Here is an 18,819-nt window from a genome sequence, read left to right on the forward strand (position 1 = left end):
AGGACAGAAGCAGTCTTGTCAGCAAGATGCTGGATTAAGGGTCCCCAGTGTTAACTTTTGCTCCCTGACAAATTTCTGCCAAAATATAAAACATGTGAGTTGATCATTGTTATGTGTGACTGACCATCAGCTGACCTAGCCAGCTGCCTCCTAATTCATCCAGTCGTGCGGCATGTCACCGGATAAGCGCAATGCTACGTCGTTCATCGTCTGACCATGCTTTATAATCGAGATCTGCACTTTGTTTGGACCCATCGCACAACATGAAATACAGTATGTGCACGAGTTGATCAAAATCAGTCAATGCTTTGACCACCAAACCAGCACAACGTCCAGGTCTTTGCTTCCCACCTCAGGACCAGTGTTGAATAGGGGAGAGTATTTTTTTGCAGGTCTTTCAGTCCGAGTGTATCAAAAAAGCAACTGGGTTAAGCACCGTTGGTCCGACCAGTGTCGGCAGGTCGGACCAAGCATTCACCAGGTTAGCATTCACCAGCGTCTGTAGGTTAGCATTTCACCAGGTTAGCATTCACCAGCGATGATTTACTGAGGTTAGGATTAGGGTTAGGTTTAGGTGTATCTCCGTCCCCCAGACTTTAGTCACCTCTGTGCAGCCAATCACAAGCTTCCGCGCTGCCTTAACCCAGTTGCTTTTTTGATACACTCGGACTAAAAGACCTGCAAAAAACACTCTCCCCCTTTTCCCCCTTGGGGTAATAAAGGTATCTACTGTATCTATCTACACCTTCTCTGCCCTTACTTTCTTGTCACTGTTTCAGTTAACACATGGGTGACTAACAGGTCATTTTGGCCAATTTTGAGATTGCAAAGTGCAATAACTCTCCCCGTGAAGGTCTCAGAAATGTCCCCTTCCATGACTTTTCCTAAATACTCAAGATATATGTTCTCGTTTTTTTTCCCCTTCTGAAACATTTCCTAAGTATGAAATAATATACATTTATACCACTCTGACTGCATTTATAGGTCAAATTGACAGGTAAATTCTTACAATTTTTTGCCCAGTAGAGCAACACCACCTCCCCTGCTGCCAGCGGGGGTTCTATTGTCAATAGAACAACAGACAATAGAACCCCCGCTGGCAGCAGGCGAGGAGGGTGTTGCTCTCTTGGGCAAAAAGGGAGAGAATTTACCTGTCAATTTGACCTATAAAGGCAGTCAGAGTGGTAGTTTTTTATTTTCAGTCACCCGAGTGTTAAAAGGCGAAATGACTTTAAAAGGTATTTCTAAGTATTACAAACTCAGTCTGCGAGGGAGGCTGTTGATGGACAAGGTAGTTATATAGTACATAATATACATCTCACTGTAGAATCTGCAGCGAGAGGATCAGGAGCGAGTGGCTCGAAGACGTTTCTGAAACAATTGCTAGTGCATAATTGCAGTGTAAAAGGGGCTAAAAAAGATCCATTAAGCGTGCTAGGCATTAGGTTAAACGGAGGCTCTTAGAGAAAATTAAATGTTTTGTTGAGGGCGAGCGGGTCGAGGAGGCAGGGGCGCCCGACCAGGGACCCTGATAGAGAGAGTGAGGAATGGAGAGAGAGAGAGAGAGAGCTGCTTCAGGGGATGTAGGCGGTGGGAGTGAGTGCGCAAGGGAGAGAGAGGGGAGATGGGTTAAGAGCCGTGTCAGGCCCGGCGAGACTCGCCGGCGTCCTAATGATGTCCACGGGCCTAATTGAATATTGACGTTTGCACTGCGCGTGCAAAGGGCTAAATGGGTTCCGCTCCCAGTCTGACTCACCTCTACCAACCGCCGTCGCTATACCGGAGACACCGGCGGCACCCGATAGCAGCAGCATGGCCGACCGGAGCACAGCACACTCAACCTGTTTGGATTCCCGCGGGGGATCGTTAGCTCGCTGTTACCATGGCTACCGCCTTTTAGTTCTTTGGTGTTGTTCACTGCGTGCGAGGTGATGCGAGTGTGTGTGTGTGTGTGAGTGTTTGTCGCCATGCGTTTGTGATTTGTGTCTTTGTGTGTGTGTGTGTGTGTGTGTGTGTGTGTGTGTGTGTGTGTGTGTGTGTGTGTGTGTGTGTGTGTGTGTGTGTGTGTGTGTGTGTGTGTGTGTGTGTGTGTGTGTGTGTGTGTGTGTGTGTGTGTGTGTGTGTGTGTGTGTGTGTGTGTGTGTGTGTGCGTGCCGTGGTGTGCGTGCGTTTTTTAGTCATCGTTAAAAATGCGTGCATGCCTTTGTTTGAAGCCGGGGCCGGGGTCCAGACACCTCTTGTTATGTTATTTTGGATTCTTAAATGATCTCCACCGCAAATAACAGTATTATACTGTTACTAGTTACTTTGCAGATATAAATTATAATATTATAAAACATGAATAAACCACTTTATACCTATTTTATACCTAGGCTATTTTCAAGCATTTTGTACTTTTAGTTTTGGTACTTTAAGTACGGTACATTTTGATGCCAATACTTTCTTACTTTTACTCAAGTACATTTTGAATTCCGGATTTTACTTGTAAGTAAAGTACATCTACATTGCTGTATTGATACTTTTACTTAAGTATAAAATGTGAGTACTTTTTACAACACTGAAAAATAGACAGTACAGTGCAAATGCTGTGAGCAAGAAGATTCTCTCTCTCTCTCCCCCCCTCTTTCACTCAAGATATCCGTCTTTCACTTTCTGTCGCTGTTTTTCTTTTCTTTATTCCCTCTCTCACTCCCACCTCTCAGTTTCTCTTTCCTTTGCTTTCTCGCATTCATTCCTCTCTCTCTCTCTTTATCTCTCTCTTTATCTCTCTCTCTCTCTCTCTCTCTCTCTCTCTCTCTCCCTCTCTCTCATGCTCTTTAATTCCTCCTCTCTTTCTCCTCTCCTCTCCTCTATTTCTGGTCTTCTCACTGCAGATGCGTCGTTACCCCTTGTTGCCACGGTGATGTTCTCCTCCAGATGGAGAGAGTCAGACTGATACTGGGGGCTCACAATGTCGCCCCATGACACCAAACACGCACAGGATGCACACACGCGTGCGCGCACGCCCGGTCGCACGCACGCACGCACACACACACACACACACACACACACACACACACACACACACACACACACACACACACACACACACACACACACACAAAACGCTTAAGCTATTGAAAAATAGCAGATATACAAGCTCACAAAAGTTGTGAAGATGTGTGCAAATCTTTGAATAATATGTTTTTTTAAAGCGAACATTTGTAACTCAAATATTTGCTTCTGTGGGGTCACTGATACATAACATTTTGGGGGTTTTTGACATGAAAAAGTTTGAGAACCACTGATTACCACCTGCCTACATGTATGCACACATGTAACTCTCAAATATAATCACATTTGTACACATACTGTACTGTACATACGCTGTACAAACACACACTCTGGCTGGTTTGCATAAATGCACTCAAAAATAAGCCTTTTTAATGACTTGTCCTGCAGAACATTTGTTTAGCTGCTCTAGGAAGAAATGACTACTTTGGTACAGACACGTACGTTCTGTATACTTTACAATAACTGATACTGATGTGCCATTTCAACTCTTCGGTATTTACTGCTCTTTTCCTGAAATGTTCATGCAAGTGCATTTTTTCCACAGGTTTCTTTCCCTGTTTTGTCTTTCAAATTGTTATGGAAAATAGAGCGTATTTTTGCAGAAATTCACAAATGTCAAGAAACCATTCCATTCCCATTGAAAAGCAGAATCCACCTTCATAGGTAGATTTAATTTTTTGTGACCAGAGAAGGTCACAAAAATAGCAAAAATAGCTGATCTACAAGTTCAATGTTCTGCAAATCCCCTGAAAATCTACTGTCTTGCCAATGGCAGGACGTGTTACGTTTTGAAATGGCACATCTGGTACGTGCATACTTAACGTCCGTCCGTATGTCCTGTACGTAAGTACACACACATTCATGCACATGCACACGCATACACACTTGCGGCAGCACAGCATAAAGGAAAGTGTGGTGTCGGTAGCGGGTAGCGCACAGGAAACGGTCTCTCCTCTATGTGTGACTGGACTGTCATTAATCTCTACGGAGGTTAACAAATGTACTGGCATGGAAGGTATATTTCATAGGGAGACGACCAACAATGGGGCCATTGTAGCAAGCAGAACCCTGGCTTCCCATCCGCCCACTCTCATTGGCTGGCGCGGGAAAGCGCGGCTAATGTCAGGGGCTGGTGTTCCTGCTCTCAGACGAATGTGTTTATGCGTCGGGGGAACACGGAGGAACACGGAACAGATCAGCGGCACTGGCTGTTTATTTGTTTGGTTACCAGAGACCACAATTTATCCCCCCCCCCCTCCCCCCCACCACCAACGAACGAACGAACGAACGGGGAAAATAAATGCATTCGGCCATTTGTCAGCGTGTTTTTGGGTTGTTGTTGTTGCTGTGTTGCCATTACTCAAACCAAAGTATAGAGAGAGAGAATCGGAGGGCCTCCAGACAAATAGCCCTGCCGCTCTTCCTGTGTGCAGGCAGTGGTGGGTAAAGTACATTTACTTAAGTACTGTACGTGGGTACAATTTTGAGGTATTTGTACTAATACTGGAGTATTTCCATTTTACTGTTACTTCTACTCTACTACATCTTAGATCCAAACATTGTATTTTTATATATATATTACCAGTAAGACTCCCTAAATCGGGAGATAAGCGACCGTCAGGTCGCATACACAAACTTTGGAAGGCAATCGTTGCCAATCAGGAGGGAATATGGGAAATGGGACAGATCCATGTTGATGACATGACTGTAGAGATACTGTGTAACACTTTGCGTGATTTTAGGGCAAAATCTGTGGGAGCAGTGTCCAAAAATGTGTTTTTAAAAAATCGGCCTGATGGTGGCACTAGATGGGACAGATGCATTTTGATGACATGACTGTAGAGATACTTTGTATGGGTTTGCGTGATTTTAGGGCAAAATCTGTAGGAGCAGTGTCCAAAAATGTGTCTTGCACGAATTGGCCTCATGGTGGTGTTAGAAGAGGGCCATTTGATCAATGAGGGGTGGGGGAAAATGTGACGTGATTGACAGACTCACTGACGGACGGACAGACTGACTGACTGACATCCGGTGGAGGTTTGGATAGTAACTGTAGTTATATATTACTAGTAAGATGGCCAGTGATTTATATGGGACCAGTTACCCATATGGGTATGAGTACTTCTTCCACCACTGGCGCATAGCGCGGTGTCCAAGCGAGGGCCTGCTTTCCGCAATGATTCAGTGCTTCCCCCAGACTCTCGTCCGCGCCGCCGAGCTCCCATCCCTACCGAGGGGGGGAGAAGTGGCGAGTCTTTCGCCGCTAATCCATTAGACTTCCATTAACTCCGATTTGTGTGATTAGTTCTAATTAATCAACCCGGGCTGCGGCCTTCGCCCCGCCCGCCCGCTCTTCACATTTCATTTTTAACCTCATCCCTCAGCGCTCCACTCAGCGAGAGAACCGGAGAGCAGGGGAGCGAGTCAGCGAGCAAACCAATGAATGAACGCACTCGCGCAAGCTCTGGGTCTTGGAGAGCTTGTCGCCTGTGTGTGTGTGTGTGTGTGTGTGTGTGTGTGTGTGTGTGTGTGTGTGTGTGTGTGTGTGTGTGTGTGTGTGTGTGTGTGTGTGTGTGTGTGTGTGTGTGTGTGTGTGTGTGTGTGTGTGTGTCAGTTAAGACACCTAACACTCAATAGTGTTCCATGTCAGGCACGTGCACACATAGACATGAAAGGGGGCTTGAGCCCCTGCCCTTTTATTCTTCTGTAAAAAGTGCCCTCTCCAGACCATGAATGCAGTTTTTACTATGCTTAAATAAATGCAAATGCCATCCATTGACTTGATTATACTTAGGTCAGTGTGGTATCAAGCACCGAAAATAGCTGACCTCCAAGCTCGCAACGCATCACGCTCTAACGCACTGCGACGTTGGAGCTTGGCGGTCTGCTATTTTAGATATTTCCACCAAAAGGCCCTTTTAGAAATTTTAGCCACTGCCTCTCTAACATTCTCTGCACGTCCCTGTTCCCATGTTGCAACCCAAAGGTGTGACTTTTTAAGCCTCAGTGTGTGATTCGAAGTGCAACCAAGTATAAATCAGGTGTCAGTCTAAATAAAAATGATTGTACCCCTTTTTGCATTATTCTTTTATGATAGACAATTTGTCAGCCAGCGGGTTTCAGAATGAACCCAGTGTTTTTGGCCTCATATTTCTTATAATCTTTAGGGTCTATGTTTTGGTTCTTCTGTTAGCTCCGCCGGTTGTGTTGTGGAACAGAAGATATTGATTGGTGCTGGGCGTCCATCCCTCACTGTAACAAAGACTATTGATGTCCGCGGAGTCCTGATTTCCCCTTGGTTGAATAGCATAGGCAGCACAGCACACGCATGGCACACAAACACATGCACATGCACATAGACAGACAAATGGATACAAAAAAAAAAAGATACACATTCCTGTACCTAAGCATGAGCAAACATGCAAACCTTTTTTTTTGTGTTTGGAAACGTGAGGTATATTTTGTATTTATTTATTTTATGTTTCCTGGCAAAGCATGTTGAGCTTTCCGGATGTTTTAAAATGATGTCAGTAAAGTTAGTTTGAATTTTCTCTGAACACAGTTAAGTGTGCAAAATTCACTATCTTTTCAGAATAAAAAGCCAACAATTATCAGTCAGTGTTAGAACAGAAGAACGTAGAACTTGGTCAACTCTTTAATTCTATAAGGCCTTTTTGTTTTTAGTTCTATTTCTCCTAGCTTACATACAGAGATGTTACCGGGTGATAATCTGTCTTGCTTTAACGTGTTGTCAGCCTTCCGCCGCCATTACCACTATTGTGATAAATGAAGCATCAATTTATCATCCGAAACCTCGGCTCGCAAAAAAAAGAAAAAATAATCTTCTCAACCTCGTCCTCCCCTCCCCCACTCTCTCTCTCCGTCTCTAACCTGTGCACGTTTCCTCTTATTTCTTCATCTGCCCCCGCCACCCCCACCCCCGCATCCGTCCATCCATTCATCCTTCTTTTCATTGTCAGCAGCGTATTGGGGGGTTCTTTGTGTCTGCTGGCGTAGACTTGAGATGGTGCCTGTCACCCCCGTCCGCTGCATTTTTCTATCGCACTGCGCCGAAGGTGGCCCGCCGTCTCCCGTCAATCACTCAGGCAACAACGCTTTGCTGCGGGGGGGGGGGGGGGGGGGGGTTGGTGTTGTGAGATGAGACAGATAAATGTTCACCAGATGAAACGGGACGGGGTTGCTCACTGTTTGGGAATCCGCCTTTTGCTTTTAATCTGCTGTGTATGGATGATGTGATATTCGGGGGGGGGGGGGGGGGGGGGGTTCAGTGGGTTTAATTTGATTAGCCAGGCGCCTGCCTAGAACTGATCCCTGTTCTGACATGGTTTTGTCTGTATCTATGGATTCCAGGGACTCTGTGGGTTCCGTTTAGGGGGGTCTAAATTGACCCATACAAGTCTGTAACTCTGACAGTGTATAGATGGAACCAAATGAACCTGTTAGGGTTCATTTGGTTACATTCGTACACAGTTAGAGTTATGGGGAGACCTTGAAATGTGAAAGTTTGAGAAATACTGGTCTAAGGGCGGCAGTGGCTTAGGGGTAGAGTGGCAGCTTGGCAACCGGAAGGTTCCCAGTTCGATCCCGGGCTCCCCCAGAGTTAGTGTCGAAGAGTCCTTGAGCAAGACTCTGAACCGCTAGTTGCTCCTGATGAGCAGGTTGGTGCCTTGCATGGTTTCCTCCGCCATCGGTGTATGAATGTGTGTGTGAATGGGTGAATGTAATGCACAATCTCTGTGAAGCGCCTTGGATAAAGGCTATTTACCATTTAATGGAAGTGATATTCGGGGTTTGGGTTCAGTTGGCGCCTGCCTGGAATTGATCCCTGTTCTGACATGGTTTTGTGTGTATCTTTCTCTCTAGGACTCCGTGGTTCAACGGCTGGGGGTTCAACCTGCCGCGGGGCCAGTCTCTGCTGGATAAATGGAACCAGGTCCCCGAAGGCATCGACATCCTCATGACCCACGGCCCTCCCCTGGGTGAGTCCAATTAGCCAATCACAGCTTTCCACAGTGCGTGCGTGCGTGCGTGCGTGCGTGCGTAGGGCTGTCACGATTATGACATTTTACGTGACGATTAATTGTCACTAAAATAATTGCGATTAACGATTTAATTGTGTATTTGTTGTTGACAATTACATTTCTGTTTGGCTTTGAAGTTGCACATGGCAGATATGATACATAACCTAAATATACAAAGAAATTACTGACATATTTGACAACTTTATACTTAAAAAAAAAAATCAATGTTTGAACATATATAAACATTGAACATGTAAACAATTATGACGATTATCACAAAATAATTGCGAGAGAGAGTGCATGTCGTTTGCACATAATGTGTGTACAGGTACAGTACTGTATGTGATCGTTTGAAAGCACATCTTTCTGTGTTTGTATTCTGTCAATTTCTCTCTCAATATTGAGCAGTAGCTCAAACTCCAGTCCCTTATATGATTCTGCGTGTGCGTGTGCGTGTGTGTGTGTGTGTGTGTGTGTGTGTGTGTGTGTGTGTGTGTGTGTGTGTGTGTGTGTGTGTGTGTGTGTGTGTGTGTGTGTGTGCATGTGCAGCACGCATGTATACGACTCCACGGTGAAATATGGTTGGGGTGAAGTTGTTTGTTTCTCGGCTACAAGCTGATTTAGTTTTCTTTAGTTGTTTGGCCCGAGTCGTTTCATTCTTCCTCCAGCCGTGTTTCTTTGTGAGCTTCCCATCTGGCTTTATTGAGTGATTTCCTTCCCTGGCCTTCAGCTGCTGCTGCTGCGCCCGTTTGATTACATGGAAACTCGATTTTGCACCAGTGTGACAGACGATTGGAGAGAGCAAGGCTGGGGGAAAGGACTGCTGCAGAGGAGAGAAATGATTTATTGTTTTGCGTGCATGTGCGCGCGTGTGTGTGTGCGTGTGTTTGTGTGTGTGTGCAGGCACGTGCACACATAGACATCAAAGGTGGCTTGAGCCCCTGCCCTTTTATCCGTCTGTAAAAAGTGCCCTCTCAAGACCATGAATGTGGTTTTACTTTTTACTATGCTGAAAGAAATGCTAACGCCCCTCTTTCCATGCCGTTACCTGAAGGCAGCATTCAAGAGAATTGCCTTGTCCAAATTCTCCTGAACTTGAATGCAGCATCTTATGTTGAAAGAATTGCCCTCTCTGTATTCACTTGATTATGCTTAGTTCAGTGTGGTATCAAATATTGAAAATACCTGACCTCCAAGCTCACAACGCGTCGCAGCGTGACGCGTTGTGAGCTCGGAGGTCTGCTATCTTCGATATTTCCACCAAAAGGCCCTTTTAGAAATGTCAGCCCCTGCCTCTCTAACATTCTCTGCACATACGTGTGTGTGTGTGTGTGTGTGTGTGTGTGTGTGTGTGTGTGTGTGTGTGTGTGTGTGTGTGTGTGTGTGTGTGTGTGTGTGTGTGTGTGTGTGTGTGTGTGTGTGTGTGTGTGTGTGTGTGTGTGTGTGTGTGTGTGTGTGTGTGTTCTGCGCAGGTTTCAGAGACTGGGTTCCTAAAGAGTTGCAGCGGGTGGGCTGCGTGGAGCTGCTTAACACAGTCCAGAAGAGAGTGCGACCAAAGCTCCATGCCTTTGGAGGCATACATGAAGGTACTTCACCTGTACATACACCTGTACATACTGTATATGAAGGTACTTCACCTGTACATACACCTGTACATACATGAAGGTACTTCACCTGTACATACACCTGTACATACATGAAGGTACTTCACCTGTACATACACCTGTACATACATGAAGGTGTCTGCACCTGTACATACACCTGTACACCTGTACATACATGAAGGTACTTCACCTGTACATACACCTGTACATACATGAAGGTATTGTCATTCATACATGAAGGTACTGTCTGCACCTGAGAACCCTGGTCACCATTTTATTTTATATTTTTTTATTTCACATTTTATATTTTATTTCATGTTTACATTTATTTTTACAAATACATACAGTACGTACAGTATATTGTAACGACATTTAAGGCTGAATATTTCAATAGTTGTGTTTCCATAAACGTATTCGAAAATAGGAAGCGAATTATCAGAAATGCACATGTAGACAAAGCGAATTTAGCCTGTTTCAATCGGCGGGTGTGATTCGAATTAGTGTAGTGTACCTCCTTTTTATTATTATGTATTTTTTATTTTAATATAATTGTATATCTTTAAATACATTTATATTTTTCATCTTTAATATTTCTTTATTTCATTAAAAAAAACTTCCGTCGGTAAACAGTGATGTATTACTACGATAACTAAAAATCATATTCAATCCAATTGCTTCGGTTTGCTGCATTGCCAGACATTTTGGGTGTACCCGAGTTGAAGAGTGAATTTTGGGAAAAAATAGCCAATTTAACATTGAGGTTCCCATGCAGCCCTGGGGCTGAGCCCTGGGGACAGAGTCTGCTTAATGTGCTGACTTCAACATGTCCAGCTCCTGGGTTCATACTCGGTTCAGGTCCTGTGTTCCGTGTCATCGCTCCCCTCTGCGTTCACCTTCCTCTCTCCCTCCTCTTGTCCCATCTAAATAATATTAAAAAAAGATTGTAATTATATGGGAAGCCCTGGTGACTGCAGCGCTGAGGCACAGACGTAATTGACTGGTGATACACGTTCCAGTTCATCCACCCTTTGCTCTCTATTCCCTGTCGAGCTCTCTCTACTGTCCTACCTTATGAAAGCGGAAACATCTTGAGAATACGCCTGTAGAAGATGGGTGGAGCATTAACATATCACTAGAATGCGCCTATCGAAGATGGGTGGAGCATTAAAGGGTCATGAAACACAAAATCCATTTTTCGATGAATATATATTATATCAATGAGTCACTTGTGATAGGGAGCGATGATAATGTTTCAATTGGCCCATTGTGGTTTCAGAGCTTTCTGCTGTCTCTGTAGCTATTTCTGTGAACTTCAGTTTCTGTGTAGAAAAGAAATCTTTGGCGCCACTCATTAAATATTAGCTCATTCTGTTTTATTTCTGTTATGTGACGTAGGCATATCTAATTAATATTAACGTTTGTTTTATATAGAGTTCTTACCAGTAAGACTCCACAAATATCACAACCTCCACCTCTCACGTCATACGGGTAGACATAGTTACACCTGGAATGTTGAATCTCCATATATGGAGATAACCTACGCATCACACAAAGTCTGACCTCACCAGCCCATACTTGGGCATGGACGACTTATATCTCCATATACGGAGATGGCCATATATGGAGATACGATGACATCACAGAGTCCACAGCTGATGATGTGGCGTGATGTCATACAATACACAAACAAGCCCTATATAAAGGGGCAATTCTCACCAGGGAAGAGAGCATTGCCTGGAATGTTGAATCTCCATATATGGAGATAACCTACGCATCACACAAAGTCTGACCTCACCAGCCCATACTTGGGCATGGACGACTTATATCTCCATATACGGAGATGGCCATATATGGAGATACGATGACATCACAGAGTCCACAGCTGATGATGTGGCGTGATGTCATACAATAAACAAACAAGCCCTATATACTGATGCGATACGATGACATCACAGAGTCCACAGCTGATGATGTGGCGTGATGTCATACAATAAACAAACAAGCCCTATATACTGATGCGGAGATATGAGCAGGGCAAAGGTGTGACGTGTGACCGACCGACCGACCGACCGACCGACCGACGGACGGCCGGTGGAGGTTTTCATAGTAAACTGCTCCCTGACGGTCGCAACCAGTAAGACTCCCTAATCGGGAGATAAGCGACCGTTGGTCGCTTATCTCCACAAATATCACAACCTCCACCTCTCACGTCATACGGGTAGCCATAGTTACACCTGGAATGTTGAATCTCCATATATGGAGATAACCTACGCATCACACAAAGTCTGACCTCACCAGCCCATACTTGGGCATGGACGACTTATATCTCCATATACGGAGATGGCCATATATGGAGATACGATGACGTCACAGAGTCCACAGCTGATGATGTGGCGTGATGTCATACAATACACAAACAAGCCCTATATAAAGGGGCAATTCTCACCAGGGAAGAGAGCATTGCCTGGAATGTTGAATCTCCATATATGGAGATAACCTACGCATCACACAAAGTCTGACCTCACCAGCCCATACTTGGGCATGGACGACTTATATCTCCATATACGGAGATGGCCATATATGGAGATACGATGACATCACAGAGTCCACAGCTGATGATGTGGTGTGATGTCATACAATAAACAAACAAGCCCTATATACTGATGCGATACGATGACATCACAGAGTCCACAGCTGATGATGTGGCGTGATGTCATACAATAAACAAACAAGCCCTATATACTGATGCGGAGATATGAGCAGGGCAAAGGTGTGACGTGTGACATGTGACCGACCGACGGACGGCCGGTGGAGGTTTTCATAGTAAACTGCTCCCTGACGGTCGCAATCAAGGGGGGCGTGGTTTCACTGTAGGCTGCTTGCAGCCAGAGAGCAGAGCCAGGGACTCCGTCAACAGTCCGCTCACATTTACACTGTGGTGTTTCCTGGTTCTCTCTCACAACACAAGTCAAGTCACAACTCACAAGTCATACAGTTATTTAGATTTTAGGGTAGTTTCTTCGTATTTGGTGATTTATCATATTAGTATTTTCAATGGTCGTTGACTCTTTCCGAGCCGAATAACCACTGTGTGTTTACATGCCAGAGAACGCTATGCGGCTGCTGTCTCGACCGTGGGGCAGGGCTGTTGCTGTTCGACTCAGTGGTGGAAAGTAACACTTGTTACATGTTGGAAGTATATTAATACTGCGATGTAGAAACACTCTGTTACAAGTAAACGTCCAGGATTCAAAATGTACTCGTAAATGTAAAGAATAGCCGATCTACAAGCTCACAACGCGTCACGTAAGCGTCACGGAAGCGTCACGAAAGCGTCGCAGCTATTTTTCGTGCATGTGGACGTTGTGTGTAGTACCACACACACACACACACACACACACACACACACACACTACACAGTCAGGAAATATAGCCAACAGCGCTAGCGCCTAGCGTCCATTCTGCTCCGGTAAACAGTCCAATGCTGGAGAAAGTTAGCCATGGATAAAAGCTCAGACAGCCTGTTTGTAAAATACTTGCACATTTTAACTGGTTATAGAACACGGAGTTGCCGAATCTTTATACTTTTTACACCTCCAATGGCTGGTTTTAAAATTTGTTTCCGAAATGCAAATGCAACAAGTGCGAACAGCTTCTCTCTGTGGCTACACTTTCAGAACACAACGATATTATGCACGCATTACTCCGCCCCTCCCCCCACAACAGCAGATAACCACGCCTACATTTTAGTTTTCTTTTCATATTCTCAAGTCTTATAAAACAAATAAAGAGGCGGGGTTTCCCATCCCTTTAACATATCACTAGGAAAGGCTGTCTTTTTGGAGAGGTCGGGACTCCAAACTGCATATTTATTCTAAACTGACATCATCGGTATAACTTAAGACAGTGTTTCTCAAACCTTTACATTGCCTTAACTCTGACAGTATACAAATGGAACCAAATAGACCTGTTAGGGTCCATTTGGTTCCATTTCTATACTGTTAGTTACATACTTGTATGCCCCATAAAGGAACCCAAAAGTCCCTGGAATCCACTTTGAGAACCCCTGATTTAAGAGATTCTCAGGGCAGCCATGCCATTATTAGACCGCCGCTTGTTTTTCAGTGTTTGACACTTAAGGTTTCAAAAGCATTTGTCCATCGATATGTTACAGGGCCAGTTGTGTTGATACAGATGTTGGACTCTAGACTCCGCAGTGGTGGGCAAGGCATGTACTTTACTGTACCACTGCGCCACCCGAACTCCCAGTAGAGTATACATCTATACTTAAAATGGTAAAACCCTTCTTCGTTTTACTGTGGACCCCCTGGAACTTCCTAAAGGACCCCTGGGGGTCCCCAAACCACATTTTAAGAACCACTGCTCTAAAGATATGATACAAATATTTTGATGATTTAAATCATATTATTATACAACTGTAGAATTGAATAAACTTAAAGAATAAATTATTTTTGCACAACATGTCACACTTAAGAACTAAAAGGCCACCCTAAGAGTGCTCTGCCGTGTGCGTAGATTCTTTTCTTAACATAAGAACAAATCAAAGCTAAGAAAACATTGGTGTATGCAAAATCTTCTTAAAGAACAAATTTCTTCATAAGAACGTTCGTAAGTAGGTTGGTGAATCGTGCCCATTGCACGGAATACCTTTTATTTGTCACATCACAGGTTTCCAGGTGTAAAGCAGTCAGTGGGTGAAATATTCTTTCTAGTGCTCGCTCCATAATGTTGTAGTATTCTGTGAGAAGACAGAGGTAGAGTGAGAGGAAAGGGACAGAGAACAGGCTAAATAGAACAAAAAAATAAATACAATTTATGTGTAGGTTCATTATTCATCCCCAAGTGTAAAGTGTATTATAGCAGCTCTTACAATCAGACACAAACCAAGAAGAAAAAGGCATCTTTCAGAGACTGGGGGAGAGATGGCACTCTCTGAACCTTTGATTATGTTCATGGACAGATACAGTATGTCTCATATCGTGTTAATGGTGAACAAAATACATTTGCTTCCCAGTCTCTATAAACCCTCTAAAAAGGAAAAGGAAGGAAAGGAAAATGCAAAAAAAAAAAATAAATAAAAAATACCATTTTGCCTTTCAAGCAATCAGAAAGCAAACTCCACTTGCCCAAATTATGTGCGCGAGCACCTGTTTTGAGCACCTTGTTTTTCGTGACAACCTACTGTAGTACTTCCAAGCAAAAAGAAAGTGTAATGTAATATGTTTTTCATGTTATATTTATACACTGTAAATATGTACCCACTACCCAGTATATATATTTAATTTACATTTTATAAAGGGGCTCCGATCAGAGAGAAAATAAAAGGCTTGCATGACCAACACACCTGACATCATCAATATGATGTCAGAGATGCACTGGGAGCAACACCGTTATTAGACCCCGTCTTGTTTTGTAGTTAGGGCTGTCAAGATTATGACATTTTACATGCCAATCAATTGTCACTCAAATAATTGCGATTAACGATTTAATTGTGTTTTTGTCGTTGACAATTACATTTCTGTTTGGCTTTTAGGCTTTGAAGTTGCACATGGCAGATGTGACACATGACCTAAATACACAAAGAAATGACTGATAGGCCTATAGACAACTTTATACTTAAAAAAGAACATCGATAGATATGGAGATCCACAGGCATCAAACCAAGGCCCTAACTCACCAAGGCCCTGCCTGACATTACTTACGTACATTTTATGGCCATATATGGAGATTCCTATATTGTCAATATTAAGGACATTATTAAAGGTGATACACCATGAAATTTCACTTTTCCTTTTTTAAAACCTTTTTTTGGGGTCCCACTAGCACCTTCTATCCTCACAAAGTCCCATTTCTGACCGATGTGCCTTTCTCTGGTTTTGAGAAGGCGAAGGTTAAAAGTATCCCACGGGTTCTCAAAACAGGCTGTTCAGATTTGCTGCCGATTGTGACGTCATCTGCCGATTGTGACGTCATCACAAAAAAAATCCAAAAAAAAAATGTTTTTTTCCAAAAAAATGTTTTTTCAAAAAAAAAAAGTTTTTTCAAAAGGATTTTGGGGGGGTGGCGCAGTTCAGGCCAAAGATGGTACTGCAGCTGAAATGCTCTGAGAGCCATTCAAAAATGAGAGAGGCTCTCTATTCAGGAGTGGTAATTTAGCCTCAAAACTTTTGAAAAACGTTTTTGGGACATAAACAATATGACATAAATACTTTTTAAATGCATGGTGTATCACCTTTAAGGATATTATGTTATTAATATTAAGGACATATAACTATCATGAAACATAACTATCATGAATGGCCAGATGGCCAAAAATTGGAGCGACCTCGCCTTTTAGGGCGAGGTCGCATGTCACCCTGAGGTCGCATGTCACCCTCAGGTGTCTTACTAGTTATGTAGTAATTGTGACAGCCCTATTTGTAGTTGCTAGTGTAGTTGGGAACAGGGGGATGGGCTTGATGCTGTAATTTAAAAGCGATGGCTGTCTATGAGGAATGGAGGGCTGAAGGCGTAGGGGGAGAGACAGGAAAGAGTGGTTATTGCCCTGATATGAAGATAAGCTTCATTGGTCACCAGATGAAGTTCCCCACCTCACTCCCCCTGGCCTCCACCCACCAGGCCAGTTCCCCACCTCACTCCCCCTGGCCTCCACCCACCTCACTCCCCCTGGCCTCCACCCATCAGTCCTACTGGAGGTGTGTTTCATCCCCCCTCTGTTGTTGGAGCTGTCTCTTCAACACCACAAAATAACATTGGCGTTGTACGCGTCTTTGTCGCTTTAGGTTTTAACCACTTTAACCATTATCTTGTATGCTTTAGCTATTGAAAAATCACACCCGTGTGAAGTGGAGCTGTGTGTGTGTGTGTGTGTGTGTGTGTGTGTGTGTGTGTGTGTGTGTGTGTGTGTGTGTGTGTGTGTGTGTGTGTGTGTGTGTGTGTGTGTGTGTGTGTGTGTGTGTGTGTGTGTGTGTGTGTGTGTGTGTGTGTAGATCATGTGTACCGATTTTTGTGACATTTGAAGAAAATATGTAGGAAAAAAGGAGCAAAAAGTGTGTTTTGGAGAAAATTCAAGATGGCGGAAAATCTATCCTGGCGCAAATGGGCGTGGCCTATATGGGGAGATGCGTCTTGACCCAAGGAAACCAGGGAAAAAAGAATTTTAATTTTCCGATCTACGGTTCAAGAGTTACGGGGCAAAACGTAAAGTGGGCCGTTATAGCGCCACCATGAGGCCGAGTGATGTAATTATTTTTCGATTCATTCTTAAAATCATTATGAATCTCCTCTCCGAGGTTTGAAACTGTAGCTCCTATGGTTTACGAGAGAAAAATACTTGAAAGTGATTTCTTGCATTGTCCCATTATAAGTCAATGGGGACAATTAAGCGTCGGCATGGTAAGGCGGATCGGAACGAAAGGTAATAGAACACCATTCCCGGCCGAGCCGCACATTTTGATATATATATTGCGCGAGTGGCGTAAATGGTGCGGCACTAGTTACGCGCCGAAGTCAGGCTACATACACACAGACACACAGACAGACACACACACAGACACACACACAGACCCACACAGCCACGTATAGGGAGCTGCACACAGCTCCAAAAATAGCAGATATACAAGCTCACAGCACGGCACCGAGTACCCCCATCTCAAAATATGTTGTTCCAGGGTCTTCGCAGCTCTATTAACACTGACATTAAGCAAATTAATACTGACCGGTGGATGATGTCAATGTGACAATTCTTCTCACTGTCTCTAATTATCTTGTGTGCTTTGTAAAGTTCAAAGCCATCATTTGGAAAAAGTAGAAAGTGAAGAAGGTAAGGAAGTAGACAAAAGTTCAGAAATGGCCATAGAAATAATAACAATAATTACACTTGACTTTTAAAGCAATTTTGAAAAATGGGTTATGAATTGCTCCATCTACGCCTTCTCCTTCTCAGCTTTCGTACTTACTATCTTTTTTTTAATTTTTTTTTCCACTTCAGTCTACATTTCAAAATCATCCTTCACCCTTAAATTCAATGAATTATTTCAATGGACTAAACTTTGTTTTATTTGATGGCCTTCCTGCCCTAGCATTTGGCCTTTGTGCCCTAAAAGAATTGACACCACCAAAGGCCAAATGGCTGTGCCCCTAAAACGATGAAATTCTAGGCCTGCTTGATACAATCTTTTTTTCACTCCCTATCAAATGTCTTTGCCAAAAAATTGCCGATCTACAAGCTCACAACGCGTCGCAATAATATCGTAAATCGCGATTTATTTTGTCACAACAATCGTGATATGATATTTTCATATCGTACCATCCTTAGTTAATTCCCTTATAAAATGTTGTTCCACTCTTTCACTATCCATCCATCCATCCATCCTTCCATTTTTATGTGCCTGTTTATCTCTGTGTCTACCAGGCTTTCCTCTCTCTCTCTCTCTCTCTCTCTCTCTCTCTCTCTCTCTCTCTGTGTGTGTGTGTGTATGGTTGTTCCATGGCGTTATTTGCTAACGTGCGTTTTCTCCCCCTCCCCCGCCTCACCCCTCCTCCAGGCTATGGGATAATGACGGACGGCTACACGACGTTCATCAACGCCTCCACGTGCACGGTCAGTTTCCAGCCCACCAACCCTCCCATCGTCTTTGACTTGCCCAACCCCATCAGCTCATGAAACGCGGCGTCACAGAAAAAACCCCGCCGCCATGTTGGGGCGACGGGGCGGGCATGAGGGAAGCAGCCAGAAATAAACTACAGTTGTTGTTTTGTTTAGTTTTTTCTATAAATAAGTCAAAAGAAGAATTCTAAGTGTTTCTTTTGAGGGGAAAAAATTTAATAAAAAAAAATGATATTGGTCTTTAAGCTGTCGTTTTGGGGTTGAGAATTATGTGGGTGTTGGAGAAGGGCGTTGGGTGGGCTTCGGGGGGTGTTGAGAGGGGGGGGGGGGATTACGTGGTTAAACAATCTTGCTATTGATAAGATATTGGTCGGATCTGTAAGATAAACTAATGCTTTGTGAATTTGTATAATTTTTTTTTGTGTGTGCGCGTGTTGGCCGGACAATGGATGCCATTGTTTGTTTTTTGTATCATCTGATTCTGTTTTTT

At 43.7% G+C, this 18,819-nt stretch overlaps 1 protein-coding gene across 1 annotated transcript in view; it reads left to right on the forward strand.

Annotated features, from left to right (window-relative positions):
* The window catches only part of mpped2a (metallophosphoesterase domain containing 2a), a 95,326-nt gene extending 76,749 nt beyond the window's left edge, over positions 1-18,577 (forward strand). Inside the window, exons 5-7 of the mRNA XM_080729737.1 lie at positions 7,939-8,054; positions 9,569-9,682; positions 18,268-18,577. Of these exons, the coding sequence (XP_080585863.1) occupies positions 7,939-8,054; positions 9,569-9,682; positions 18,268-18,386 (349 nt within the window). The 3' untranslated portion in view covers positions 18,387-18,577. The remainder of the gene's footprint in view (positions 1-7,938; positions 8,055-9,568; positions 9,683-18,267) is intronic.
* Positions 18,578-18,819: the final 242 nt, after the last annotated feature.

This window comes from Nannobrachium achirus, assembly GCF_963921795.1.
Source record: "Nannobrachium achirus genome assembly, chromosome: 7".
Taxonomy (NCBI): domain Eukaryota; kingdom Metazoa; phylum Chordata; class Actinopteri; order Myctophiformes; family Myctophidae; genus Nannobrachium; species Nannobrachium achirus.